This window comes from Chionomys nivalis, chromosome 24, assembly GCF_950005125.1.
Source record: "Chionomys nivalis chromosome 24, mChiNiv1.1, whole genome shotgun sequence".
Classification (NCBI taxonomy): Eukaryota; Metazoa; Chordata; class Mammalia; order Rodentia; family Cricetidae; genus Chionomys; species Chionomys nivalis.
The window spans coordinates 44,084,779-44,097,184 of NC_080109.1; the positions used below are offsets into that span (position 1 = coordinate 44,084,779).

Here is a 12,406-nt window from a genome sequence, read left to right on the forward strand (position 1 = left end):
GACTTTAGTGGACTACTTAAATGAACAATTTTAAGAGTGTCTCATTTATTTCATAATTTTCTTATATTACAGTTTTCCTCCCTTTATAAATGCATTGTTGATTTGAATCTGAGGATTCATAATTTGATAATTCATTCTTTAATGACTCACCTTAGAAATTTAATAGGAATACTATTTTTAAATTAATACTGAGATTGGATTTCAAATTTAGATATGTAACTTTTAACATGTAAAGCAATGAAATAGGAAAAGTTTGTGTTGTTTGTTCTGTGGCCTCCAGGCTGACCATCAGGATCTTCTCCCTTAGGGCTCAGACACCACCTGGGAGGACAGTGAAGTTCATCTCTGCGGTGCGGGTCACTTCAGGGACATGCATATTCCTTACTGTGTGGTTGAAACATTTGTGGTTACATGTGAGGCAGTTAAGACGTGTGTGCTTTGCACTAACGTCACGTGAGGATATGTACAAATAGCAGGTGAAAGGCAAACAGAAAAACGTAGAGTTCTACAGGTCCTGTCTGAGGGGTGCAGTTTAGAGCACAGGCCATCACGGCAGCCAAGGTCAAGTGTGCTGTCTTGAGTTATCAGAGAACTCTGAGGCCCTCTGCCTGGAGGACAAGTATGGTTAAGAGCAGGTGAGGGACTTGGGGCTGCTTGTGGGTCCTTCCTCCAGGGAGCCTGTCCCTCTGCGCGCTTCCTCCTTCTCCTCAGCTCTATGCTGGGTTTGTCACCATGGAAATCTCGGAGTAGTGCAACCATCTGGGAAAGTGAGCTTCCTCAGTCCGTTTGAGGAAAGTCCAGGCCTTGCAAAGTCTCCCCCATCACCAAGGATGTAGAGATGGCCGGCTGCTGCCAGACATGAATTGAATTCTTCACAGTTTGGCAAAATTATTCTGCCTCGCATTTCCATACTCAAAAACCAAAGCTCTTGCAGGCAGAGTCTTTGTCCATTTATCCAGGGCGACTTAGAGGACTCTGGTAATTGACAGAGCCCTCATCCCACGCTGCCTAGTAACATGTTGATCCAGGCTCCAGGGTGGGGCTAGAAAGTTGATTTGGGAGAAAGTGTGGCAGAGTGAATTGATTCCATTCCGAATTTTATCTATTTTGTCTGTGCAGTTTTGTTTTCTCTCCCCTTCTCATTTTTCAGAAATATCTGCTTGCTCATAAAATATATGAAGTAAAAATAATAAAACACGATAAACATTTAAACATTTCAACTTTACATAAAAGTCACCAAATCTTAGAGTCACCTCCGGATTCTCCAGAGTAAACTCGTTGTCCTGGAAGCCATTCTGCTTGCCTAGCTGTGCCCATGTCTCACTAAGTAAACGCTAACTCTTACACTCTGTTCTGCATTTCAGCGACCTTAAATAGTAGCCTGGTAAAAGTCACAGCTTCTTGACACTGAGGAGCCAGTGTGGGAAGCGGAGCACTCATATCTGTAATCTCATGATAACCAGGTGGGGTGCAGAGGCAGGAGAATTGCCGAAACTTTGGGACCAGCCTGAAGTATGAGATGCTGTCTCAAGGAAAAAAAAATAAAGGGGCAGGGGTTATGATCATAAGGAATTGTGCCTTTTGGTGCACTCCAAACTGAAGGGCAGGTAGCAGTAGATTCTTTGGTTCTCTGTGATGATGTTTACAAGTTCCATCCTGTCCTCTCCTCACTGGTGGTGTTTGCCTACTCTCCAGATGCTCCAAAGGACAGTGGCGGCTCAGAAATCCTGAAGTACCTGCTGGAGATCACAGATGGAACTTCTGAAGGTGACACTTCGGCAACTTGAATACAGTGCATTCACACCCTTGAATTCTTGTCCTGATGTGGTCAGACCCTTTCTATAGCAGCAGTAGGCAGCCTTTAGTTCTATGATATACAGCCAGTAGTGTGGTCAAGCTATATCTGTCTGTCATCTATCTACCTACCTACCTGTCTGTCAGTCTACCATCTATCTATGACATATGATATATATACCCTCCCCTCCCTCTCACTAGAGTTTGATCTTGAATTAGCTTTTTCTTCAAGCGCTGTCAGCAAGCCCTCTACCCTAGACTGCACCCCTGAGTACGTCCCAGTTTTCAAACGCCACAGTTCACTGTGCTTGGAGTGCCCATCTTTGACATGCTGGGTCGTTTTGTTCTCTATTCTCTGTGTCAATAATAAGCCACAGGGGAAATAAGCCCTTCCTCCCCTAACCTGCCACACTTCTGGAAATTGTGGGCAGAGGGTCAGAAGTGGTCTCTCTGGCACCCTGCCATGTCCACATCATCGTGTGGCCAGTGATAGGCGTCAGACTTTGATAGCATTTGGTCTACACTGTGACCCTGGAGTTAGAACTCCCATCAGCAGCCTCACTACAAGGATTCAAATGGAGCCATGGGGCTTGCCGCCTCGTCTAGTGACCTGAGTTCAGCCCCTGGAACCCATGTTCCAACTCCACAAGTTGTCCTGTGAGCACCCCCTTGTGCGCTGACATACATGAACGTGAGCGTGCACCCCTGCCACACACAGAAGTCATAATTTAAGAGGGACAGTGCCAGAAAGGAAAATCTTCAGAGCCCTGAAAATCTCTCGCCTTTCTTTCTAATAAAACTCATTTGGCTTCAGTAGACAAACATACAGTTGTCAAAACTCTAAAACCCAGCCTCACTTTCCCAGTAAGACTGCTGTGATCAGTTCTTCTTTATTTTTTATTTATTTATTTTGGTTTTTTGAGATGGTTTCTCTGTGGTTTTGGAGCCTGTCCTGGAACTAGCTCTGTAGACCAGGCTGGTCTCGAACTCACAGAGATCCGCCTGCCTCTGCCTCCCGAGTGCTGGGATTAAAGGCGTGCGCCACCATCGCCCGGCTCAGTTCTTCTTTAAAGTGTGTGTGCCTGCGACCAAAGAGAGGACCCGGGTCCAGAGAACAAGTGCCTCTGCTCTCGGTCCGTGCACCACACCCACCTGGAGCTGTTTCGTTGCGTCTTTTCTAAAGCCTGTCAAGTACTATCTAAGCTGAAAATAGGAGAATTCTAGGAGATGGGCACAGCTGTTCCTAACACGAAATCAGTTTCTGCACTAAAGAGCACACTTAGTGTTTACATTAAGACCGGGAGAGAAGTCGGTGTCTCCCAGTTGCTTATGGAGAAAGCGTAAGTCGACTTCCCACATCCAGCTCCCTCGGGTGCTGAGTCAGTGCAAGAGTGGGCGTTATTTTCCCTCAGCACCGGCAGCTGGCGTGCATGGGAGTAATTAATAGAGCTTTCCATGTCTCCTTGTCCCAGCTGGTCCTCAGTGTGGGCTGTCCACCCGTAACTCAAGCACCGCTGTCTAAATTCCGAGTTCCCACGGAGTTTTGTCCTAACTCTGACGTAATAAGACCCAGGACCACAAGGTAGGGAGGGATGAAGTCTACCGTAATAGCCCGCTGACGGAATTTGTGGACGTGACTGTATAAAACACCATAGAACAGGGCGAGCGTATTTTCCCTAAAACTGCCAGTGAATTGAAGGGCTGTGTAGAGTGCCCAGCTGGAAACCACACGAGAGAAGACATCCCTGTGGCCTGATGCTGAAGCAGGCAGTGGCGGGACCGCTTCTAGGTGCTTCTCCCCGAGGGGCATCAGCCTGGGAACACCCCCAGCCACCCCGTCTGCTCCCTTCAGTCTCTGAGTCACTCCGAGTGCTACCCCTCTGACTCCTCAGCGTTGGGCACATCTTCCTAGGTGGGATCCTGGAGCACAGCAGCCTTCCCAGAGCCCTGGTCTGTAAAGGTGCAGTTGGCCTGACTAGCTGGTCCTGTGGCCACCTCCCCATGGCATTCACGGCTACTCAACACTCTCTTAGTGCCCGCCTCCCGTGCTAACGTCCATGGCATATGGCTTCCCACATCCCGACCTCATGGTCAGCAACGTCTCTGTGGCCATAAAAAATGGCCATGTGTATATTGGTGCCAGGTGGTGCTGGGCTTCTGTGGAAGCCACTTGGTGTTCTGCCCCAGATGCTGCTTCTAACTTACACGCGTCTCGTTTCACAGCTGGTCAGTGGGAAGTGGCCTACAGCGGCTCTGCTACGGAGTATGTCTTTACCCACTTGAAGCCAGGCACTTTGTACAGACTGCGGGTCTGCTGCATCAGCACCGGTGGGCACAGTCAGGTTGGTCAGTCAGTGTGTGACAGGACGGACGCGGCAGTAACAGCTGAATGAACGTGTAGCAGTTCCCTTACTGCCACCTGCTGGGAGGCTGTTGTAAAAGCAGTATTGTTGGTTAATTTCCCATGTTGGTCTGAGGCAGCAGCCATGTCTCGTCTCTATCTGTATTAATGCAGACCAACAAGGTGGCATGTCAGGAGACCCGGTTTCTGCCACACACAGTGCTCAGAGGTTCCATACAATCGAGCGAATGCTTGCAGAGTACTCTTGGGATGAGTGTGGGTGTGGTGTTGAGACTCATGAGATAGGCATTGTGTTCAAAGTGTTTTCACCGTAGATGATTTGAAACCATATGATGAGAAAGAGAGATGACCTCATCACCCGGTAGCAGATTGATTATTGAATATAAGGCTTGCCCTGTCTAACATGTTCCTGAATTTTACACACACTCACACGCACGCACGCATGCGTAGCATAGCAGTTGCAAAAGCCCAGTCAGAACACTCTTTCCCCCGTGCGGGACTGCCCGGAATGTCTCTGTTGGAGTGTATCCAGACCATAACCATGGAGCATCAGGGCACCTCCCACGTGAGGGGCTTTGCAGGGCAGCATATGTGTTACTTGACAGCACAGAGTCCACTTCCCATCTGTCACTGCTCTGGAAGGAACTGGAGCTGCCTGGCTGCACCCTATTTCTTTGATTCTTGTAAGATGGTGAGCTTTTTTACACCAGCCTGGTACACCAGATCCCACAAAAGGGAGGCCTAGTTATTTTAGCGTTTACAGAACTACCGTGAAAGTCAGGCTTGGTGGACGAGTGCTCCCGTTGACCCTCCTCTGCCGTTTCTGTGACTGGCTGTTCGTTTAAGGAGCCATTCTTCATTTTATCCAGTTGTTGTGTGGTCCCTAGCATCCTCATGAAGGGTCCTTCTAGTGTTGACGTAAAGGAAAATACATGTGCTTAGGGTGGACGCTTCTCCATCCTAGTCATGTGACGTCAGAGGGAGCCGCTCTTGTTGTAACCGGCACTGTATGCCGTGAGAGCCCACCACACATGTAGACCGGCGTGGACCCTCCTGGAGAGTTTGACACATGACAGGCACACACGTCTAGTTTGTAATTCCTTTTTGGTTTCATTTACAGTTGTGGGATAGACTTAGCCTGGTAGGTAAGGTATGAGCAGTTCACAATAACTAAGCAATGGTCTCTCCGGTGTTTCTCCCACAGTGTTCTGAAAGTCTCCCCGTTCGCACACTAAGCCTTGCGCCAGGCCAGTGCCGACCGCCGAGGGTTTTGGGTAGACCAAAGCACAAAGAAGTCCACTTAGAATGGGGTGAGTGTACGAACCTTCGTGTGGGCATCGACCAGGACAGTGCCTTGTCACTCGTCTCCAGGGCTTCCTTCTTAAGCTGTGCCCCTGCTAGCATAGCTGTGCTCTCCGTAACCTGCACCTCGGGTTCCCCTCACCCCACACCCCTTCGCTCATGCTCCCATTCCTGGGGTGCTGCACACACTGTTGCTACTCCACCTTTCAGAGGTCACATTTCTAGAGGAAATCCCAGAATAGCCTGCCTTGTGCAGGGATTGTTCAACCTGTGTAAAATGTAGAGATTAAACCGGAAATGGCCCAGGTTCTTCGGTGGGTCCTTGTTCTCCACAGCATTCACTCCACTGCCTCCAGTGTGCCAGCAGCGCATGTGCACACTGCCAGTGTAAATGTGTAGAGTGCTAGCAGACAGTCTGGGGTCCTGTAGACTTGGCATGACACCTGACATTAGATTTTTTCCTTCCCTCCCTCTTTCCCTCTCCTTTATTGAAGTGTGATGGTTTGGCTAGTGTTCATTACTCCTGGATTCTTTTTACTATGACCAAACCTGTTTAAACGCCTCTGCTTTGGATGGCTGGGATTGTTCAGGAGCCTTTTCATTTCTTTGATTGGGAGGCTCCTCTTGGAACAGAAACTCAAAAGACATAGCACCTACATATTTTGGAAAATATTGATAGAAAATCGAATGTAACTCAGTCAACTGAAATCCAAAACTTCAGGTTGAGGAAATGGTCCAGTGGCTAAGACAGCACTTGCTACTATAGCAGGGGCTCAGTTCCCATCACCCACAAAGTCTCACAGCCTCACATAGCTCCAGTTTCAGAGGCTTCACTGCCCTCTCCGTGCAGGCCCAAACACACACACACACCTGTAAAAATAAAACAAACTTTAAAAAAAATAGAAATCCAGAAACAGCGCTCAAAGATGAAAAACCATTTTTACATCCTAAGACGTCCCTGCGTCTGAGAGTGGCTGCGAGGTCTCCGAGTACAGTGTGGAGATGACAGAGCCTGAGGATGTTGCTTCCGAGGTGTACCATGGGCCCGAGCTGGAGTGCACAGTCGGCAACCTGCTTCCTGGGACTGTGTATCGCTTCCGAGTGCGGGCTCTGAATGACGGAGGGGTGAGTGTGCGTGTACCTCCTCAGTCCCCTCAAGTTCCTCAGGAGCGTGCGCCCCCGCCCACAGCCGCTCACTGTGTGGCACGATCCTATTTGAGAAGCAGTGTTGTCGCCACTTCCTACAGGCCCGGCACTACAAACGTTCTGCTTCCCTCAGTGAAGTTCTCTAGGGGATTTAGGCAAAGTGAGTCAGGAGAGCTTTTGCACACGCAGAGTTGGAGCCCAAATCCTCCATTTTAGAAAGCTAGGCGTCGGGGAGCATGCCTGTGCTCTCCGCACTGAGAAGGTAGAGCAGGAGAATACCAGTTCTGCCTTAGAAAACAAGGTAGAAGCAGAGGTGGTCTCCCATCTCCACAGTACACACAGGTACTGTACACACATGAATGTATACGCACCCCAGAAAGCATTATAACATATTGTCTGTGCCTTGAGTAGCTTAGTTCTCTACACAGAGGGGGTGGGGCCTGAGGAGGCAGCTTAATGGTTTTTATTTGATTCCCCTGAAAACTCCACAAGTCTCTGCCTCCTCCTCCTGTCTCATGCGTCTGGTGTTGGGGGTCAGAAGCTGAGAGGATGTGTGTCTGTATAGATGCACAGAGGGACTGTCCTTTTGTCTCTGTGAAGTGGTAGAGAGATGGGTTCTTTAAGAGACCTGCAGGGGCTTGGAAATGGGGAGTAGGTGGCCCACAAAGAGTGTCAGGGATGGGCAGAAATGTGAAGCATCAGCTCCCAAAGCCTCGGTGTTGTGTACCACTGAGCTCCATGAGAATTGTTGCATTTCATTAATTGACAGAATTTACTTAAAAAGAGAAGAAAGGCTAATTGACAATATGTGCTGGTCATTGACAGTATAAAGAAAAGTCATTTCACATGAGACCCAGGGGCATTCTGAAAATATGTTACAGCAGTGTTGCTTTTCAAAACAGAGAATACAGGTAACTAGCAGGTATGGTGGGAATGCCTGTAAATCCTTGCGTTCCGGAGGCTGAGGCAGGAGCTTCGTGGGTTTAAGACTAACTGGGGCTACATGGCAAACTCTTGTCTCAAAAGGGAGAGTGGATGCCAGCGGCCAGAACAAATAACATCGGGTGATATTTTTATTGAATTATACTGTGGATGCTGTTGGCCTTTTCCTCAGTTATAAGATTTCCATGCTCACGTGCAGAGACATGTGTTCTTCCCTTTCAGTACGGCCCCTACTCCGACGTGTCGGAGATCACCACCGCCACGGGGCCCCCTGGGCAGTGCAGAGCTCCATGCATCTCCTTCACGCCGGATGGATGCATCTTGGTGGGGTGGGAGGTGAGTCACGCACGTGCTGTCCGTCAGTTTCTGTTGCTTCTGCTTTCACCCACACACAAAGTTATATCACTTCCAGTTGTAGAAGTGGTCAGAGCTGAGAGGAAGCTGAGTGCCACCTTTCCCTTTGCGTGTGTTGGATGACCCTGGACGCGCTGTCCCGCTTCCTTTGAGTGGGATGACTAACAGACGTGTGCCCTGCAGAGCCCGGAGAGCCCTGGTGCTGACATCTCCGAGTACAGGCTGGAATGGGGTGAAGATGAAGAATCCTTAGAACTCATTTACCATGGTCCAGACACCTGCTTTGAGATCCAGAATCTGTTGCCTGCTGCCCAGTATTGCTGCAGACTACAGGTAGGTGACTATCTGGACACCGCTCCCAAAGGCAGGTGTTCCCTGAAAGGCTGTAGGGGAGGATCACAAGGAGGAAGAATCCTCTGTGGACTGGGAGAGGGCTCTCTTGGAGCAGTGCTTACCACACAGACATGGAGACATGAGTTCAGATCCCTGCAGCATATAACTGCTAGGTGCTATAGTACTTTTGGAACCCCAGCACTGGGGTGGATAGGCTAGATAAGGGTGGGTTTCGGAGAGTAGCCAAACTGGTGAGCTCCACTTTTAGTGAAAGACTTTGTCTCAGAAAATAAGATGGAGAAGAGAGGGGAAGGCACCTGGTGTTGGCTTGTCCCCTACACACACACACCACATAAACATACCACACACCACATACTGCACACACTGCCACACACAGAGTGGGCACATATGCACAGCATCATAAACACACATACACCAGTGTGTGTTTTCTAGGAGGTTATAACATGTAAAAGCCAAACCAGATTCTTCTCTGATCTTCTCTTCAGTAGCAGTATCTTCTATACTGTTTTCCAGCGCATTGGACAGGTGACCTAGAGCCAGTAGGAAGCTCTCCCAGTTCTTCATGAAAGATGTATTTGAATCTCACTTCTGTGGGAAAGCAGCTCAGAACTGACACCCAGACAGGAAAATCATATATACACCAGCTGTTGAACTGAGCTATAAACACAGAAACAGATATTTTAGTCATTTGAGCTGGTCTCCTGCCTCAGTTTCTTTCCTGTCGCCGATGTAAGGGAAGGGTATGTTCTGGCTTACAGTTTAAAGGTGCAGTGAGCGCAGCATAGTAGGGAATTAAGGCAGCAGAACCTCGAAGCAGCTGGTTATAATCGTATCTAATCCGAAAGCAGAGAGCAGTGAACATGCGGTGAGGCTCAGCTTCCTCTGCACGCACACAGTCTAGGATAGCACCACGCAGGCCTCCCCACCTCGCTGGTCCCCCCAGACATGCCCAAGGCCATTTCCCTGGAAGGGTGGAGTATTTCCCATTGGCCATCATAAGCTTCAGTCTGGGAGCACAGAGTAATGCAGGCACCATGGTCCATAGCCTGCCCCTAAGAATGTGACTTGTCATAGGTGCCTTTACTTTATTCACTGGGGTTTCCCCTCCACAGACTCCCAGCACCCTGAGACTGTGGGGTCCTTGGTCTCCACTTGTTCCATATTCAATAGCAGCCTCTTGAGCACTGTTTTCTTTGGGGTAGAAGGATGACCAGGAGAGCTACAGCCCTTGAGGCAGCCTGTCTCTGAGCATAAGTAGATTTCATAGATAGAGAAGCAAAGATGGCAAGCTGACGGTCACCCTGTCTATGTTTGGCCTTGCAGCAAATGGAATGGTAGACGTGCACTTTGTATCCCTAGCCTTGTTATGGAAGATAATCCCTTTGTATGTTAATTTTCCTGATAACCAGGGCCTTTCTCTTGACTTTGGAAGCCTGCTTCATCTTAAACATTTCTCATTAAACACCTTTGTGGGGCAGTGCCCTTCGTTTCTGTGTGAATGGACCAGCCGTCACGTCATTGGCGCTTTGTCCCTGAATCCGTGCCACGGCATGTCGTCCAGTCTTCGTGCCAGTGAGGCCGAGGCACTGGGAAAGGGGACACTGAGACAGGGCCGGATTCCAACCAGAGCTGTCTGCTCTCTCGTTAGCCCTTCCTGCCATGTGCTTCTTTAGCTTAGCTGTGGGTACGTGTTCCCACTCAGACTGGTTTTAACAGGGAAGAGAATAGAGCAGAGTGATCAGACAGAGCCTGCATGACAGCCCCGTGTCTCTGCCTTGGCAGCCAGGGGTAAAAACAGACATTTAAATGTCTGTGCTTGTCATGAAATGAACTAGAACCTTTGACAGGAGAGTCAGCTGAAGAAATATCACCAGGAGCAAGTCTCTTCCATCCTTACTGACTTCTTGGTATCTGTGGATTACATAGAAATTACAAATTCCAGCCACTTGACCTTACTGTGTGGTCAAGTCAGCCCTGAATATTTGACATTCTAAAAGAATCCGTTTTTCTCATAACTCTCCTGTTTTCTAAAAAGTGATTTAAGACATTTTTTGTTTTTCTCAGGAATTTTTGTCTTGTTCCTTGGGAATATTTTGATTAAGTGTCTTGGTTAGTGGTAAAACTACCCTTTATCCCCAGCCATCCCCCGACCATGCACACACACTAATGAATAACCAGTAAATATTCACAAGAGCCATTTGTGCACGAAACCATAGTATTGCTTGCTCAGTAACGGATGCTTTTAAGTTTCCTTTGAAAAGTTTGAATCAGAAGTGTGTAAATCAAGAAAGAGTTTTCTCCACAGCCCACCAGAGGGAAGTAGGGCAGCGGGCAGAACCCCGGTAGAGGAAGGACACTGCTGGAAAGGTGTGAGATTTGAGTTAGGTCTGTGCCGTGTACAGCACTGCACCAAGGAGAGTTTCTGGGATGTTCTGTCTTTTTTTTATTTTTTGGACTTATTTATTTTTATTTTATATGCATGGTTGTTTGCCTGAATGCTTCTGTACCACATGCATGCAGTGCCCACATAGGCCTGAAGAGGGACGATAGCTAGAGCTGGTTGTGAGCTGTCATTTGGGTCCTGGCACTTCACAGGGGTCCTCTGGGAGTGTAGCAGTGCCTTAGCCGCTGAGCCTCTTCCAGTCTCCAGCTGCTGGTTTTGATTGTTATCTCTGAGGTGTAACTGTGGGCATTAGGGGAAGCATGGGAAGAGCTGAGCAGAAGCTAGTGTTCCTGCGGCTCTCCGTGAGTTCAGAGCTAGCTCAGAGAGTTTGGGAAAAGTTGGGGAACTGCTCCTCTGTTTGAGGCTTTTCCTTGTGCTGGCCCTGTGGCTTTACCACCACGTCACCGGTACAGCCCATGTGACCACTGGGGAAACACTCGGCCTTCCCCTCCCTCTGCAGAGAGGATCCCTGCTGTCATTGTGTCTCAATTCTTCAAGTCCTTGTGATAAGTTTATATCTAAATAAACTCTGTGGCATGCACAGGGCTATAAGTTCAGTCCTCAGTACTACAAAAGAACAGAAATTAAATTAAATCTCTAGATACAGATTCTTGAAATAATTTGTTAAGCTACAGTTCTTGGGAAAAGGGTCCAAGGGTTTGGGATGAAGCCATACTGTCTCAAATTTCCCACGCAGCTTCTGTGGGAGTTCAGGAAAGCAAATGTCCTTAACCTGTCTTTTCTTTAGGGAATTCTGTTGTTTAATTAACAAGGAAAGAACTGTATGCTTTGTTTTAGGCCTTAAAAATTCAAATTTGTCTGTCTAGTTTCCTTGCTTGTGCTGACATACTCTTACGCGTAATCAAGAACTGGCTTTTATCACTTCCTTTTCTTTTGAAAAAAGTATCTTATTGTTTTATATGTATGTTGTGCCTGCGTGTGTATGACACTGCGTGGCGAATGTGCAGCACCACGTATGCGCAGGGCCAGTGGAAGGTGTCAGATCTCCCGAAACTGGAATACAGGCAGATGTGGTTGCTAGGAATTAAACCTTGATCCTCTGGAAGAGCAACCAGTACTTTCAACCAGAGACCATCTCTCCAGTCCTGAGATTCTTATTGCTATAAAAAAAAAGTTGCCAAATATTTTATTCTTTGAAAGAGAATACTACTTTTATAAACACTTATGTAGTGCTTTATAACACGTATGGAACATGTCTTCCATATCAGCTTCTGGTCAGGTTGTCAGAGGCGTTCCAGGCCCACAGATAAACAAGCTCTGTCTATGCTAGTGGTGCTGAAATAGGATGCTAGCAAGGGCTTGCAGAGAAGTCTGGGAGGAAAGCCTCTGGACGTAAGAAACCACAAGGGCACTGGTCCTGAGGTAGATGTCCGTGAGGACTGGCAAGGAAGTCGGCAGAGCCAGTGAAATTAAGAACAGTGAGCGATGAAAGCCAAGTGCTAATGGCGCTTTTGACGCGAGGTCACAAGCGTCAGATAGGGTCTCTGTGTGCTTCTGTAGTAAAGGGCTTCCGTCTCTGTTCTGGTAAGATGGATGCCACCAAAGATTCAAACTGAAAGTCCTGGAGGGGGCATAGTGGTTAAAAGCCCCTGTTGTTCCAGAGAACCCAAGTTCGATTCCCAGCACCCATGTCAGGTTGCTCACAGCCACTTGTAGCTACAGCTCCAGGACGTCCACCTCCCTTCTCT

The 12,406-nt window shown here is 48.2% G+C and overlaps 1 protein-coding gene across 3 annotated transcripts in view; it reads left to right on the forward strand.

Annotated features, from left to right (window-relative positions):
• Fndc3b (fibronectin type III domain containing 3B) overlaps positions 1 to 12,406 on the forward strand; it is a 299,935-nt gene that overhangs the window by 251,476 nt on the left and 36,053 nt on the right. For all 3 annotated transcript variants that reach the window (XM_057756973.1, XM_057756974.1, XM_057756975.1), the window contains 6 exons: positions 1,696 to 1,767; positions 4,018 to 4,136; positions 5,361 to 5,466; positions 6,411 to 6,583; positions 7,769 to 7,882; positions 8,084 to 8,233. In XM_057756973.1, coding sequence (XP_057612956.1) covers positions 1,696 to 1,767; positions 4,018 to 4,136; positions 5,361 to 5,466; positions 6,411 to 6,583; positions 7,769 to 7,882; positions 8,084 to 8,233 — 734 coding nt within the window. The remainder of the gene's footprint in view (positions 1 to 1,695; positions 1,768 to 4,017; positions 4,137 to 5,360; positions 5,467 to 6,410; positions 6,584 to 7,768; positions 7,883 to 8,083; positions 8,234 to 12,406) is intronic.